The sequence below is a fragment of the Zonotrichia albicollis genome, chromosome 4, assembly GCF_047830755.1.
Source record: "Zonotrichia albicollis isolate bZonAlb1 chromosome 4, bZonAlb1.hap1, whole genome shotgun sequence".
Taxonomy (NCBI): Eukaryota; Metazoa; Chordata; class Aves; order Passeriformes; family Passerellidae; genus Zonotrichia; species Zonotrichia albicollis.
The window spans coordinates 59,744,726-59,760,884 of record NC_133822.1 but is presented as its reverse complement, the minus strand read 5'-3'; the positions used below and the strand labels follow the sequence as shown (position 1 = coordinate 59,760,884).

At 39.8% G+C, this 16,159-nt stretch overlaps 1 protein-coding gene across 7 annotated transcripts in view; it reads right to left on the bottom strand.

Moving 5' to 3' along the window:
* Positions 1–16,159, bottom strand: part of MET (MET proto-oncogene, receptor tyrosine kinase) — a 91,371-nt gene that overhangs the window by 10,978 nt on the left and 64,234 nt on the right. For all 7 annotated transcript variants that reach the window (XM_074539937.1, XM_014275971.3, XM_074539939.1 and 4 more), the window contains 5 exons: positions 13,570–13,788; positions 7,680–7,826; positions 5,492–5,648; positions 4,555–4,695; positions 1,939–2,169 (listed from right to left, as the gene is read on the bottom strand). In XM_074539937.1, coding sequence (XP_074396038.1) covers positions 1,939–2,169; positions 4,555–4,695; positions 5,492–5,648; positions 7,680–7,826; positions 13,570–13,788 — 895 coding nt within the window. The remainder of the gene's footprint in view (positions 1–1,938; positions 2,170–4,554; positions 4,696–5,491; positions 5,649–7,679; positions 7,827–13,569; positions 13,789–16,159) is intronic.

Genomic DNA, 16,159 nt, shown 5'->3' with positions numbered 1-16,159 from the left:
TGATCTGCAAGCCCATGCTAAGCGGTCCACTGGACTGTACAAACTTGATGCGTGGAAAGGACAGCCACTCTGGGATTACAGTGTCTCAGGTCTTGCTGCTCCATGGAAAATGTTGAATGTTAAAAGTGATGTTCTGGCTGCGGATGGTTTGGGAGTTGCTCTACTGATCACAGACTGATGACACCACTTGGCAGTTTTTTTCTGTGGCCTAGTTCCAAGTATAAAATATTACTAAAAGATGATGAACAAAATTTGCCTTCTTTCTCATGGTCTGAGCAGTGAAATGAACTGCCAGGGACGCAGAAATCCTGTGCTCTCCTGCCAAGCAAATGATGTTGTCTACCAAAACTTACTATGAGAAGTCAGGTTTAGCAGTTTGGGAAACAGTGAGGTTTGAGCTCCAGGTTCACACATTAATTTCTCCAAATCAAATTATGTGCATGCAGTTGTGGCTTCCTTCGCAGATGAACTGTTTACTGGAGAGTTTTAAAATACTAATATTTGCAGTTAGAAAGCATAATTTTTTTTCTTATGTGTGAGCTCTACAGAGAACAAGGCTATCTGATTAATTTTACTATGTTCCAGTCATAAGCTCTGGTCAGAGCTCAGTTTGCTTTGCTTTTGGCTTGAAGTAAAATTAATCCAAAGTTTGTTTTATAAAAGCAACTAAAATCCCATCAGACCACAGATTGCTTGGAGCCTGGGCACAAATCCTAAAGCTCGGATTGGGTGTGTCTAAAATATTTTGGGGTTTGGCCCATTTCTAGTTAGAAGGGAGAAAATTTAAAATGGTTAATTATCTCAGTGTCATTCCAGATATTTTTCAACATTTAAAAAAGGGGAAATTACTTGGATTTTTCCAAAACAAAAAAGAAAAGAAAAAGGCCCACCCTTGCTTAGGGGATGATGAAGTGTAATACATAGAAGTGAAACACACTGTTTGTTTGATTTGTGGCTCTTGTCCTGCAGAAGAGGCATTAAGAGTATAATTTATAGCCAATTTTTTATCAGTATTCTGATACTTAACAAGAGACCTCTCATGCATGATCTGTAGAAATACTGAAATACAGTTTGTACTTTGGTTACTAATAGGTACTCAGTCATACATTAGTACTTTGGTTACTAATAGGTACTCAGTCATACATAAAAATGTCCCAAACAGAAATATTGGCTTGGGCTATGAAAGGTAAAGGGAACTTGCTTATGAAGATGTAGAGGAATAGGAGTGATGAGAGAAATTTAGAAAAATAGGAGACCTGCTAAATCAGGGACAAAACTAAGGGGAAGTGAATCAGGAGCTACATATTTCTGCAGCTGGCATGAGAGGAATGAGGTGATATGAAGAGCATTTGCTGGGAGGAAACAAGCAGCAAATTCCTCAGAGCTGGTGGAAACCTGAGGAGGGAAAAGGGGTGTGGGCATTTCACCTGGGCCATGGGGACTTTTACTGTATGCGCTAATGACTGCAAGAGTCTCCTGTGTCATGTAGCAATTCTGACAGACAATAGGCTCCAAGTTTGAGGGCACTTGTGTTCCTGCCTCAGCATCCCCTGCCATTTAGGTGCGTGCCTTAGGTTTCACACAATACCCTGCGGCAGATTCACTCCCATACCACAGCCTCATGGCTCAGAAGCCCTGGCTGAGCTTTCTGTAGCCTGGAAAAGGGTGAGAGTGAGGCACTTGTAGGGGAACCAGCAAGTCCATGAGTTTAAAAGAGCCTCATTAGTTGGCAGACACCTTCCTCCTGATGGAGTCTCCTCAACTGATCAGATGCACTGACTCCAAAGGAGAGCCCCTTCATCCCCCCCTTGATTCAGTACATGGTATGCAATGCTATAAGAGCTGAAAAGCTTGAAAAAAATCTCTGTATGGACCCCTTATTCAGAATGGGTGTGCAAAAGGAGGAGCAGTTTGTAATGTAAGAGTTGCAGTACCCACCTCTTCCTATGACTTCATTGAAGTGCACAATCAGGCTGTCAGCACCAATAACCACGTGCTGCACTTCTTTGACCAGGTCGGGATTTAAGGCACTGATGTCTATGTGGACATTGGTCTGGAGAAGTGGACTGGCTAAATCTGAGTCTCCACTAGACAGAATCGGGGAGAGGTCAGAGTGAGGATACTGGGCAGGTCTGCACGATCCATTCTGAGACATGCTTGGAAACTGATCTGGAAAATGAACAGAAACTGTTATAATCCTTTCAAACTTCTCCTTGAAAAATGAAGAGTTTTATTGCATTGGTAAGAAAGGTTTGATTTTATCAGTTTGGAAGTGGCTTGGCTTTACGGAAGTTTTGGTCACAAAGGGAAAATGAAAATATGCCTTGGTAATCTGCCAGCCTCCAGGAAAACCATGTCACTAGAAACTTATGTTTGTCTCAGCTCTACTTTTAAGAAAGTAAATGGCAAAGCTTCCACTTTTCTGAGGGGATGGAATGAAGCCTTGTCACTTCTTGCCAAAGAGAGGTTATAGCATTTCTAGCAATTGGGTGTAACAAGATTAAAACAGAAAAATGACAGCAATATGGGAGGAGGAGGTAGTGAACAATTGAAAACATGAAGCTTTTTATTATTGTCATGCTCTAATTTGGTAGGGAACTTTACACTTCACGAAGGTTTCCAAAGTGCTGGTGAGTAGCTGTATTTATCCAATGGTAAATATTCAACCAGGGAAATGCCTAGAGGTGATTCATTTCCTGTAACTGCTGAAGATATTACAGTTGGTGCTACTCATGAAAATAACATGAGCCATCTGATACAGCAGAAACCAAAATATTTCAGCAAATCCAGGAGTATCTATTTTGAGATTTTATCAACAGCATGTTGTTCAGGTATTTCAAATTGGTTTTGTTCAAAACCTTTTCCCTAGCATTTTGTGTGGCTGAATGAAAGAACTATGTTTAGTTTACATCAATTTGAGTCTGGAATGATTTCAGTGGAGTTGATGAGCTGAATTTAGTTCAGGGTCAAAAACAAAAAAAGGAGAGTAAATTTACTAACAGAAATTATCAGATATCTTATTAGAAAAAGTAAAAAAACATTGCACAGATGTTCCTTATTTATTCCTGCATAAAACTTGTGGAATTTTTATAAAGTGCTTTTATCACTCTGGGAGCTGAGAAATACTCTGTTATTTCATCTAGGAGCAAAAATACCAGCTCTTACAATTTACAAATGAGTTTATTTGTAACTAAAGGCAAATATCTATTTAATAAACACAGTAAAATAATCTAGCCATGGCCGCAAAATATAATTTACAGCTGCGAAATGTAAACCTGCATGTTTTCTAATGTTTCTTTTGTTTCATTCTTGATAATATTGACATCAACACTGCTGCAGAATCATTAGATGAACACACACTCTTCTTGGATGCACTCTCCACTGCACTTTGCCAGTACACAGTGGCTGCATGACCACTGTGGATTTGCCTTTCACCAAGGATCTTTGCATAGTTTTGTTTCATGTACTGCTTTCCCTTCTAACCAGTAGTACAGGCTTTTCTTTCCCTTTGGATATTTTTCAATCAAGAAACTTCCTGTACAAGCTGGTGGCAGCAATTAAAGAATAATAGGGGAAGTTGGGAGCAGGCCTGTGTCTCAGATAGCTCTGTGATCGGGGCTTGCCAAGGTGCAACAAAGATTTGGAGTTATTTCTGTTGAGTTGTATACAGCAGCACCTGAAATAGTACAAGACTATGTCTACACCAAGACTAACAATTATCTGTGATATCTCACACACCATAATGGGGTAACTCCTAATAGATAAAGGCTCTTTAATGGTAATCACAGAAAATGGTCTCCACACGTGTTAAAGGAGCTTAGCATGGGGTGACAAGTGCAGCAGAGTGCTCTTCTGAAGATACCCACTTTAAGGTCACATTATTCAGCACAAAAATATATTTGGCGTAGGATTATTCTTCCCTGAGACTGGCATATTGGCATTTGGCAGATGGCATATGGACCTCCATTCAATTTGTCACAGTCTTCATATCATTTTAGCTTAACTTTTAAAGTTAACATTTTTGCATTATACCATGTCCCATTTTACAGGAGGGGCCTTAACAGATGAAAGAATATGAGTTTACAAAACTCCATGTGCCATGTCGGGCCAACAGAACTGCTTTATCATAACTGTAGGAAGTCACTGGAACACACTAAACCTACAGCCACTTGATGTTATCATTAAAATCAGCCTTTTCTGAGGGGATTTATGCATGGTGTGATGGATCTTATGACAACACAGAATCACTATATACACTAGCTCCTAATAATTTGGGGAGCGCACTTATAGAGAGTTTTTACTAATTGTATTTTATTTCTTCCTTCAACCTGAGTAAAAGTAAAAATCCTATGCACTTGGATCTTGGGAAGCACCTGAGAAGCTCAGTTAAAATAGCAAGCCTGTGAATACGTGAGAGTCCCAAAAATGCAGATACAGACAAATCAGATAAGAAACCGAAATTAGGATACTGATCAAAACAGCTATAGTTTGAAGATATATGAAAATCAAGATGTGTAAAATACCCTCCATACTGATTCCTAATTAGAGTCATACCTTCTAGAAAAGTTGATCTGTAGTCTACAGATTCGCTTGAAACCATTTCTGTGGTTGGGCTTACACTCCTTGCACTCACCAGCCTGTCCAGGTGAGGAGTGTGCACTCTGCCATCATAACGAACCAGGTCACTTCCCAGATCTGGAGGGGGAGGAGAAAGGCAATATTAGGAAACCCTCATGTTTTCAGTATGCCAATATTGATTTATCTACTTATTTAAATTTAGATTTTCTGCTCTGCTGGGAAGAGGGTTAGGTTCTTGCTGTGGCAGATGTGCAGGACTTGATCTATTTTTACAGTGCAAGATTTTCTGGAAAAAAAAATCCTGTGTTGAAGACCCACTCTTAGCTATACTGGAAGATCAAAGACTGCTTTGAAGACTCTAGGGGCAGCTTCATGCTCTGACTGTGACAGTGCATCAGGACAAGACTTGGTTATACACCAGCTCTCCTCCTCCTCCCACCTTACATAGTGGGGCTGCTCCCACTGGAAGGAAACCCAGACACAGGGGCCAGTGAGGAACAGAAGTCTGACCAAGTCCCTGATTTGGGGGAAAAAAAGACCAGGAGACTACAGCACTCTGTGTCTTGCACAACTCATGCACAGCCTGGATGAAGCTGAAGTACTTGTGATTCCATGCATGTCATTTTCCCACCCCCTCTTCCAAAGCTGATTAGGGAAAAGAAGTTACTAAGTTTTCCTAATAGCTCAGAGTTCCTCAGAAATCCTTCTGCTTAAGGCATAATGTGGCCCTTCACCCAGCTCAGGCTCTTGCCAAGCACTGAAATGCAACTAAACATTGGGACTTGATTGTGAAACCTCTGCTGACAGGTTACAACAGGGCAATGCACGGCAGTTAAGCAAAGCACAAAATTATGTCAGTTTTTAAAATCTAAGATAATAATGGAATTATTTGATGGGATTGACTATTATGGACCTTTAATTTGTTTCTTCTTCCTTCTCCAGAAGAAAACCATCATAAAGATAAAAATTAAGATTGATGTTGAAAGAATTCCAGCAATTAGTCCCGTGAAATTCTGATCTTGCCGGATCAGCACTTTTCCAATAACTGTTGACAAAACTTCTTGCTTCCACTGAAATAACAAAGAAAAAATAGTGTAATGATTTCCAAAGACAAGTAAGAACTAGATTATTAGTACTAAAGTATGAGCTGATATGTCTCATATGTATTAAATCTTGATTTTGTGATGCTGTACTGTGATAAGAGACTGTGAGTGGAGAAATTGTTATATTGGTGTACATGAAAACAGAGCTACATGTTTTTGACTCATTTCTCACCTTCAAGAGCTCTGGTAGTGACACAGCTCTGTATTTGACACACCACACACAGAGCATGCACTCACATGCACTCTGGATAACAAGGTTCCACTGTCACCAGACGCGAATTCAAAATGTTAAATTCCTACTTTTACTCCTATGCTGCACAGAATGGGCCTATGGCTATATGGGCTGACATGTACATTAAAAAAAATAGCCCAACTGCCTTTAATGTATGTCCTTCTGGCACAAATATGCTGTAACATCAAACCCACTCTCTTGTTGACAGCATGCTTGCATTTTAGTTCCCAAGGTCACGTGAGCCTGTCCCTTGCCAGCTTCTAGCTTGCTGACAGTTTAAAGACACAAAACTAAATAAAAAACCAACCCCAAAAACCAACAAGCAAACAAGCACCAAGCAGCTAACAAGGAAAAACTGTTTTAGGTCACACAGCACTAGCTCAGTCAGTTGGAATGCATTTGGCCATCTTTTCTCTTCCTCCTGTGGAATTCATCCCTCTGGGTACTGTAATGATGGATTTGCCCGTCAAAAGAGCAAATTTTCTTCTTCGCTGGGCAGACTACAATTTCTGAGTCTCCTTGCCAGTAAACAAGTAGAAACCTTGTTTAACCCCTTTATGTTTTGTTCTTTTCTGTGCATGAAACATGTCACACATATCTGTTTCTTAGAAGTTAAGAAAATATCACAGAGTAGAACTAATAGAATCCAATGTTAGTCCTGGTCAGATATGTAAAAATACAACATATTAACTGAATGCAACCTGTGCACAAGTATTATTATGTTAAACTAGGCTAGTATTATTATGTGAAACTATTATGTGAACTTAGAAATCTGGGATTCCTACACCAAAAGGAGAGCTGCATCTGATTTTATAGTTTGCCTGATATATCCAAGAAAATTAATACTTACTTTAAAAAGAAATTGATATTAAAATAAATTACTAGTTACCATACTAATAAGTCAAATTAGTTATTACTCTTTACTTAGATTGCAGCAGCACATAGGAATATCATTCAGAGCCCAGGATCCTGTGAGATGAATGCCATAAAGACATTGAAAAAATAGATGTCCCTGCTTCAAAGAGCTTACCTAGACTTTGATCCTAACGACACTTACATGACCAGCAAAGTCTCCACTGTTCTAAGTGAATCAGAGTACAGTTTCATAGTTTAAAGGTAATCCCATTCCAAATTCATTTTTCCATATCTCTAAAAAAATACAAATGTATTGAAAGATTTATGTCTTATTCTATAAATCAGTATGTCTACAATTCAAATTTGCAGTAGCACACTGAATGACTCTAATGACACCACCTTTAAAGCAATGACTCAATCATTTGTCCCAAGTGTCTTCTTCTTATAAAAAGAATTGAAATGAAATTATAAAATGCAGACCAAAAAAAAAAAAATCCTTCAGGAAAGATTTGATCCTCTTGACTGCAGCAGAATGTTTTGTTGAAAAAAGGGCTTGTGAGTTCCAAACTAAAACTGTTCCATTATAGCTTCTTATTCTTCCCCACATGTTTCCTCTTGTGTTTGGATTAATAACTATAATTTTATTTCTGTGCTTAGTTCAGGTCCTACTTTGTGCCTAAGGCTCCATAAAGTCTCTGTACAAACAGGTAATAACAACGACGACATATTTATTTTAAAATAGCTGATATTATTTGAATTTCCATCCCAACCAAACAGGGATAGAGATATCTCTGTAAGCAAAGGCTTAGGCTTAAATTTTATTTAGGCTTAAAGTTTATTGGTTCAATAGTGACACTGTGAGTAATAATAAAAATGGCATTAATATTTCATGTGTGGTGCAGTTGCCTCACCTCTATATTTAGCTCACTGTTGGATTTCAGGAGATCGCTGGGAACCGTACACAGAATTGATTCCGACTGCAGGAGAAGGTTTTCGCAGCTTTTGTTTCCAACTTTTAGCACCTCACCTTTAACAGCTTCTGAATCAATATAATGTCCCTTGGAAAAAAAAATCCATTTCATATTACATAACCATCTCATAAAAGTTAAGTAGTTACAAGCTTGGAAGATATTTTTAATGAAGAATAAATTGTGAAATAAAAGACTAATGAGAACTTGCACTGTCATGTCAATATGCATGTATAGGCTTATTTCATGTAAATGTGACTTTGACAGAGGGGCCAGTGTAGGATGGTAAGCTTTACAGATAAAATCTGCTGTCACTCATACAGCTCATACAGACTTCTGAAATTTTAAATGTCTGAGGGATTAATCCTGTTGGTCCTGTTTAGATTTTTGCATAATTTGTTTAAGAAAGGATACATTATATAATGCTGTTGTTTACACAAAACTGGCATTATATTATCCACATGCTAAAGGCATCTAAAACATTGTTTTGCAAGTGGTTATGGTAGCAGAAATGAAGCTTTCAAGAAGAAGTAATTAATTAAAATAATACACAAGTCTGTTAAAATGATGTTCCACAGACCAAAAAGGAAAAATTCTTCGTAAAGATGAGGCATGAAAATTTTACTTCTTACCCAGAAAACCTGCTCTCACATCCCAGACTTGGATGAGAAATTATTGCTTCTGATTCTGTGACAGCAGAATCCAAAGGCCAAGTTTAGGATCTTTTGTGCTCAGGAGTGCATCTCTATTTAAGATCTGGCCTGGCCCATGTGCAGCCCAGCTCAAGATGAAAGAAGAGACATACTAAGTGGGATTGAAGGAAAGAAGGGAGAAGGGAGGGACTAATACAGGCTATTTATATGGGCTGGATCTGGGAATCTTCCATGAGAAGGGAGGAAGGCATCACAGCTGACACCACTGTGAAGCCTTGTATATTGGAAGGAAAACAAGAATTCCATTCTGAGGGGCAAAAAATAATCTTACTTTGGCATATGTTTTAGATCTGCTTCAGAATGAGACTGCACCCTGAGAAAACTGTAACAAATGTATAGGAGAGCCAGCTTAATATCCTATTTTGATGGCAAAGCCACACCCCAGGTAAATGCTTTTTAATTGCTAGCCATAAAAGTCCATTTTGCACTCCATCTTCTGTCTCATTGAAGCCATTCTGTTTAGTGTTAAGTAATAAAATATTCCTGGACTGAGGAGCACATGAATGCTTATTGCTCATTTGTTTGGAGACTTGTGGCAGATTGTGAGCCACATCTTTCCTCTGATGTACCTCAAAAGACTTGAAGTTAATTCTTCCATCTTCAGGATAAATCTATCATCCTGGAGCGTGTGGTTGATTGGTCTCTTCTTCTACATCAAAGCCTAGAATTTTTGTCTCCACCAAAACTGATGGAAAAATAGGAAAAAAACCAAACTGATATTTCCTAAGGTGGTCTTTACCTAGTTATAGAGATGGAAGTCTTTACTTACTACTATGAACATTATGTTACCTTTAATATATTTTAGTCTCAATTATATTCACCATGATATCTAAATATATTAAGAGTTTCAAAACACTTTTAGCAGGGGTTTTGCTCTTCTTGGGACAACAGAATTTGCCTACAATTTTAGGAAAAGGAGGAAACTGTCTCCTGTGAGAACTGAGAAAAAATATTTCCTCTTTTCAAATGTGTATTACCCCCTTCTTGGTGAGCAATCCTCTTGAATGCAAGCTGGAGAAGGTAATCTTCAAGCTGTACTGGGTAGCTGTTGCAATCCAACCTGATAGCACAGCCACCTCACAACTTTTAGAGAGATGGGGATAACTTGGGTAAAAGTCCAAAAGCAGAAGAACAGTAAACTAACTAAGGCATGGAAATTCTGAGACTGGTATCAGAAGCATTTTTGAGGCTCCTAAGCAGAGTGAGCAAGTTGACTTGGGAAGAATGAGGAGTTACTGCAGCTGCAGAGGTTGCTCTTCAGCCTGCTCAAAAATACCACAGTTTCCATATTGCTGTCTTTTGGATGAGGTTTTGAGAGTAATGATTTCCTATGCCATGTGAAAGATTGACAGTAGAGTGATCTATAAAGAGGCAAGAAGATTTCCTTGTGATTGGCGCATAAAGAAAGTGTTGCACTGGCTTAAGAATAGAGTAGGCAAATTAGTAAGTCTGTCCTACTCTGAGTTTTAAGACAGAAGTGCCAGAATGCAGCCAGGATCTCAGATGTGCTGTATAGCATGCCACTTGTTACACATTGAATTTCAACTGTGCTATGTATTTCTCTAGTGGAAGATTTCTATTTGTAAATATACTTTTGTTTCTGGTGGCCCATGCCTAGGCCTCCTCTGGAACAATGCACAGAGTCTCTGCACCATCTCAGTGCACAATCACAACCCCAGAACAGACCAGGCCTCTGAGCTAACTGAAAAAAGATGCTTTTCTTATTTATTTGTTGCTTAGTTCTTTGAGGGTTTTTTGCGAGGTTTTTGGGGGTTTGTTTTTTTTGGGGGGGGGAGAGGGAAGTTTTCCCCACAGCTAGGATGCTCTCAGCTGTCAGCAGCCCAGCTTGCAGGTCTGGATCAATGGCTTTTGGGGAAGGTAGCAAGTGGACTCTGTCCTTTTCAGCAGACTCAGGAGTGAAACACCAGTATTTCTCCTGCCCTGACAGCTTTCCATGTTGGCAGGAGATGGGAGTCCTTCTGAAGTGGTGTCTTCATGGTGTTGAAGGAGAGAGCTGTCTGTCATGACCCTTCTGATTGGGGCATGGTGGGCACCAAGAGAAAGAAGCACATACTTGGCATAGGAAGACAGTGATGATGTGGGATGTAGAGAGGCTGGCACTGAAGACAAGGAGGACTGGCATTTGTGGCACACAGTGCCCTGACTGTGTTTTAAATAGAAAACCTAATGTTTTCTTGTGTATAACATTTTCTTACAAAAACATCTTGTGGTCATCAGGGGAGACCAAACAGAACATTTCAATCGGTACCCACTGTCATTTGATGAAAGCCAAATATGTCACACTAGATTAGTTAGATTGAAAAACTTGTGATAGAAGTTCCCTCCTCCCCTCTGAAACTAATTAAGAAAGAGATAAAAGAACTTTGGTTTGGTAGAACAGACTGTTCACTGAAGCAAGCTGCCATTTAATTTCATGCTGAGCTTGCTTAATTGCTCCACAAAATATGATCATGAGGCATGTAAAGTTGTGTGTATTTTTGAATGTGGGTACAGGGCGAGGGGGAAGTGTTGCCAATATGGCTTGTAATGCTCTTTTGGCTCCTGACTATAATTTTTGAAAGTTGTCTCACAGTTTTGATAGAAGCACCCCACTATAACTAATTCTATTTAGAGGAAGATGTTAAATTGGTGCCTGTTCATGCAGACCACCTTCCACTAATGCTGTTCTCCAGCTGGTTGTCAGGAAATAACCAGGACATTAGGCTTAGGGATACATCTCCCTTGGGCGCATTCAGTACAGGTCAATACTACAAAATTGTGACTTTGGTCAGTTGTCACTGTGACAATCCTCATAGCCTTTCTTATCTAAATGTTGTTTTTCCCAGCAATAAACAGCACCAGAGACTTCCTCAGGGAGAATAAAAGAGTAAGCAGAGTTGAGAGTTTAAAAACCAACTAATTTTTGACCGTCAGTGTCTCTGAAGATTATAGAGCAAGTCCTCATGGACGCACTTCCAAGCAGAGGAAGGACAAGAGCACAACTGGAAACAGCCAGCACAGGTTTCCCAAGAGTGTATTTTGCCTGCCCAACCTTCTAGGAGTACAGGATTGGCTCTCTAGAAGAAAGGAGAGCATTGGAGAAGCAGGCCTTGGTTTTAGCAAGTTTTGCAACACAACCTCTCCTAGCAAGGAAAAAAACTTAAGATGGTATGGACTGGATGGATAGTATATGAAATGAGTGAAAAACAGATTGGACAGAGATCAAATCTTTATATGATAGTGGAACCAATACTGCTTAAGATCTTTTGACAGCTTGGACAAAGGGAGAGGATGCACTGTCCTTGAGCTTTCAGATGATATCAGACTTAATAAAATGACTGATATGCGGGACCATAATGTGAAATTAGCAGTATGCCACTTTAGCGATGAAGGCTCTGCACACATTTTAGCAGCAAAGCCAGTAGATTGAAGGTGATTGTTCTTCTCTGATCAGCACTTGTGGAGCTGAATTGTGAGAATTGTGTCAAGTTTTGAACCCCACAGAAAAAGAGAGGTACTGACAAGCTGGAAGAAGTACAGAAGAGGGTCATTGAGATAGGAGGGGACCTCAAGCATAGGATACATCAGGCAAGACAAGTGGAGTTGAGTGTTTTAAGGCTGTAGAATCTCCATTCTTGGAGATTTTCAAAACTCGTTTATACAAAGCCATAGGCAGCCTGACCTAATTTTTATTTCAGCCCTGTTTTGAGCAATGGGGTTAGACTATGAAGACCTCCAGAGGTTCCTTCCAATCTACAGTATTCTGAAATTTTTCCCAAATTAGTCCTCTTTCCAACTGGTTGATATGCATGACTTGGAAAATACTGGAAAACACTGCTGTCATTGCACAAAGGCACTGAGCCATGCAGCTGCTGTATATTCCCAGATCTGTTGACCTGCACATCAGAACTCTTTTAGCGTTTCTCCATAACTGAGCAAGAGATTTGCTCTGCATTGAGGAAGAAGTGATTGCATGGCTAAGAGCTCAAAGTAGAAAAAAACAATGTAAAAAGTAAAAATCAGACCAATTAGTCTTTGGTATTTGCCTAAAACACTTTGCAGAGATGGATTAATATGCAGAGTTTGACTGGAACTCAGCATGGCTGGCAGGAATTCTGAAGTAATCCCTGTGATGTCTTGCAGCCCAGAAGTTGGCCCACTGGACCATGTTGGATTCAAAGACCTTAGGGCTTCAAGCTTTCTTCATTGTGATGGGGTAAAAGTTTTGGCTTACAGAGCTATGCAGGAGTGACAAATTAGGACTGATTATCTTCCATAAAACATTTTTATCAATTATATTTTATATACATTATAGATATCTATGTAAATAGCATATAAATACCAACATTTTTTCATAAGCATTCAATGTAAACTAGAAATACCCATATTTATAACTTTTCTATTTAATACTCTGAAAAAACTAGACTTCAAGAAATTGGATTCTTGGACTCTCGCAAAATGGATTTAACTTTCTCTACAGCACTGTCGTAGAGAGAGACCTGTGCTATTGAGGACCCCAAATTCCTAAGAGATGCTTCTCAGTGCTATGTAGGCTATTCTCAGTGCACTTTGAATAGGCATTCAGCATCAACTTTGCATTTTTCATGGATCCATAAATATTTAGGCTACAGCAGTGACTGATCCTCATGAGTGACTTTGTGCACAGGCCAGAGTTTCCCTCAGCTCCAGAGAACTGAAGAAGTCAGACCACATCTTTTGTGAGGAAGGACACATAACCATGTGACAGTAAGAGCCAGGGCTTACACACAGACCACATACTTCATGTTCTGGGCTGCTGGCCATGTTTAATCCTTAACTGGCAGTGCAGCCTACTGCACTCAGAAGCTGATGCTGTGTGGTTCTCCAAGAGGCCAAGGGAAGGCCCTCTCCCGCTTCACCTGATGACAACAACCACCCTGGTACACACACACATCCTTGTTTTCTGCTCTGAATCTTTTAAATGGTGACAAGTGGGCTGGGGTGAATGCAGTACTGAACACAGTGCTCTCTCTGCCCTTGCTTCCTTGGGGCTTCCTTTATTTCAGCAAAATGTCTCTTCCACGCTGTGCTGCTGATGTGCACTTGCGAATAATTGAAAAACTTATTTCAGCATTTCTTACCTTAATTTCCAGAACATTTTGGTTGCCTCTTGAGATGAACACTGTCTTTTCAAAATGCTTAAATACAGGATTATTTACGTAATCAAAATCAAAGTACAGGGAGCTGACACCATCAAAAATAAAGAACACTTTGGTCACAAAGGGTGGTTGGAGATTGAAATCTTTCAATGAAGGTGTTGTACAGCAGATTATTTCTGAGCTAGAGCGGTGGCTACATGCCTATAAGAAAAAAAAAGAGGTAGTTGCAGTATCTACATGGAGAGGAAGTCACTGATTAATGCAGCTTTCTTTAACAATACACATATATTGAAAAAATAAACACCAAGGGTCTTGTTCTCCTTTAACCAAAGCAAAATCCTGATCAGTGCTACACAGCGTTTATGTAGAGCTGGGAGAAAAGTATAAAAACTTCACGTCAATGGTGTTTGCACTCTTGTTGAGGAAATGTTCAAGTAAACAAGCTTCCTGGCCTGATTGTTCACAGCACTTTTAAAGTAAATATTTTGCAGATAATTAATGGAAAATGATTTCCAAAGCCAAGGACCATCGGGAGGCTAGCCGGGTGTACTGAGCAGCTATAGTTCAGGTTTCCCAGCTTGTCACAGTGACTGCAACATGGATTTCTCTTTCTTTTTCACTACCAAAGCAACAGTAAGGGACCAGAGGACAAAATAAAAGCCAACAATGCTAACTGGAACAGTGGAAAACAGAAGTAAAGCACTGTTTACCCACAGTGCAGCTAAGTTGCTATGTTTCCAGAACGACACTGTGGACTCTGAGAAAGGGCTTTAGAGCCAAAGCCACTGTGGATTCTGGGCCATAGAAGCTCAGCAAAGTGCATCTTCTTAAAATGTGTATCTAAGGCCCCAGATGTGTGGCACTTGGTGCTGAGGTACAGAGTCCTGCAAGCTCCTGCTGAGAGTGTTGCCTGTGGGAAATGCTTTGCACTCTATCTTGGACCAGCAGGGACAAGATGTTTCACCTCACTGTGGTGCAGGAGCAGTCTGACAGCAGGCACGAAGCCACACCTGCCCCTCACTGCCACAACTCCTCATGGCAGCCTGCAATGGGGGAAAGCTGCACCCCATGATCCGAAGTCCTTTGAGAGGATGCTCCGTGCTATGGGGATGTGATCCAGTACAAAACGCAGGACTCGTCTGAACTGCCTTTGCAGCTGACAGGGACAACAGCTCATCTCGAGTGGGTTCCATCTGATCCCCCTTAGACAACAATCTAATCTTTAATTAGATTCATGGTGCTCTAGAAGAGTCAGCATTGTCTGGACTGTGAAGGTTTCTACAGGAGTACTTTGCTCACGATGCCAGCAGCACATGCACAGCCCCAGTGGGAGGCGTAGTGTGTGCTGGCTGCACCACACAACTGCAGAGGGGCTGTTTGTTATTGCACTGTGCTGTTATTGCACTGTTGTTATTGCACTGTGTCCCCCCTCCCTGGCCTGCCCCTCCTGCTGCCAACCAACGACATGGCTGAAGGACTTCTGGCACAAACAGAGTTGCTCCAGCTCCACAGAAGCATTTCTCTTCCAACTCTACAAACTTTCTGTAAATAGTCCCTTTTGCACTGTGCCCTGAGAGAAGGACAAACTTTTTCTTTTTTTACAAAATATAAAGGAGCATATCTGACATATGTTCCAGAAGGAATGGGGCTAAGCTCCTTGTCATCATAAAGCTTACATTTGTTTTACAAGAGATTTCCTTGGAAGATCAACAATGCTCTTGAAAACCTTTGTGAATCCAGAGAAGGCCAAAATACATATTTTTCTGTTTTGTTTTTCAAAATAAATTTGTTCTCATTACCAAATGCTGCCTGAAGGAGATTTGAAATTAGTTTAAATTAATGCAATGTAATTTTGCTTTTTCAAATCACTCAGGCTGTATCAGCTATATACCCACTTTAGCTGGAAAAGCGGGTTTAAATTAGCTGCAAAGCAGCTGCAAATCAGGGGTTTTTGTTATCACCACAGCAATTCATGTTTCTGTGAATAATATTGTGAAATCTTGAATCTGCCAAGGGAAACATTTTCAACATTCTGAGCATTAGTTTTAGAGCTCCTACGTGCCTGTGAGCTGTGAGTTTGGCGCTCAGTTAAAAAACTTGGTGGAGCTCTCTGTGATGCTAATGGCACTTGCACCTGTGTATCTAACACCCCATTTAAATTCCTAGCAGAAATTCAGAAATATTTTTGTAACCCCCATGTCAACAAGGTAAACTGTGGGACACAAGACAAGGCAGATTTTTGCTCCATTTGCTTACAGTATCAGATTGTTCTTTAGAATACGTTGTTATACAACACTGACTATATCTCAGGCTTTGTTCTATCACATAGATCTAGAAATTAATTTCAATTAGTATGGAAATAATAAGATGCATCATTAGTACAATGGATGATCAAGCCATACTTTTCCATGATGTATGAATATTTGTTATCTATCATATTGTGTCGATTCTTAAAAAGGATTACTAAAATATATATAATTATGCACCCAAGTATGTCCCAAGTAATCATTATATTTATTTGATTAATGTAAATTCATTAGACTCTTTATCTACTGCAGAGTAGTGATGTCCA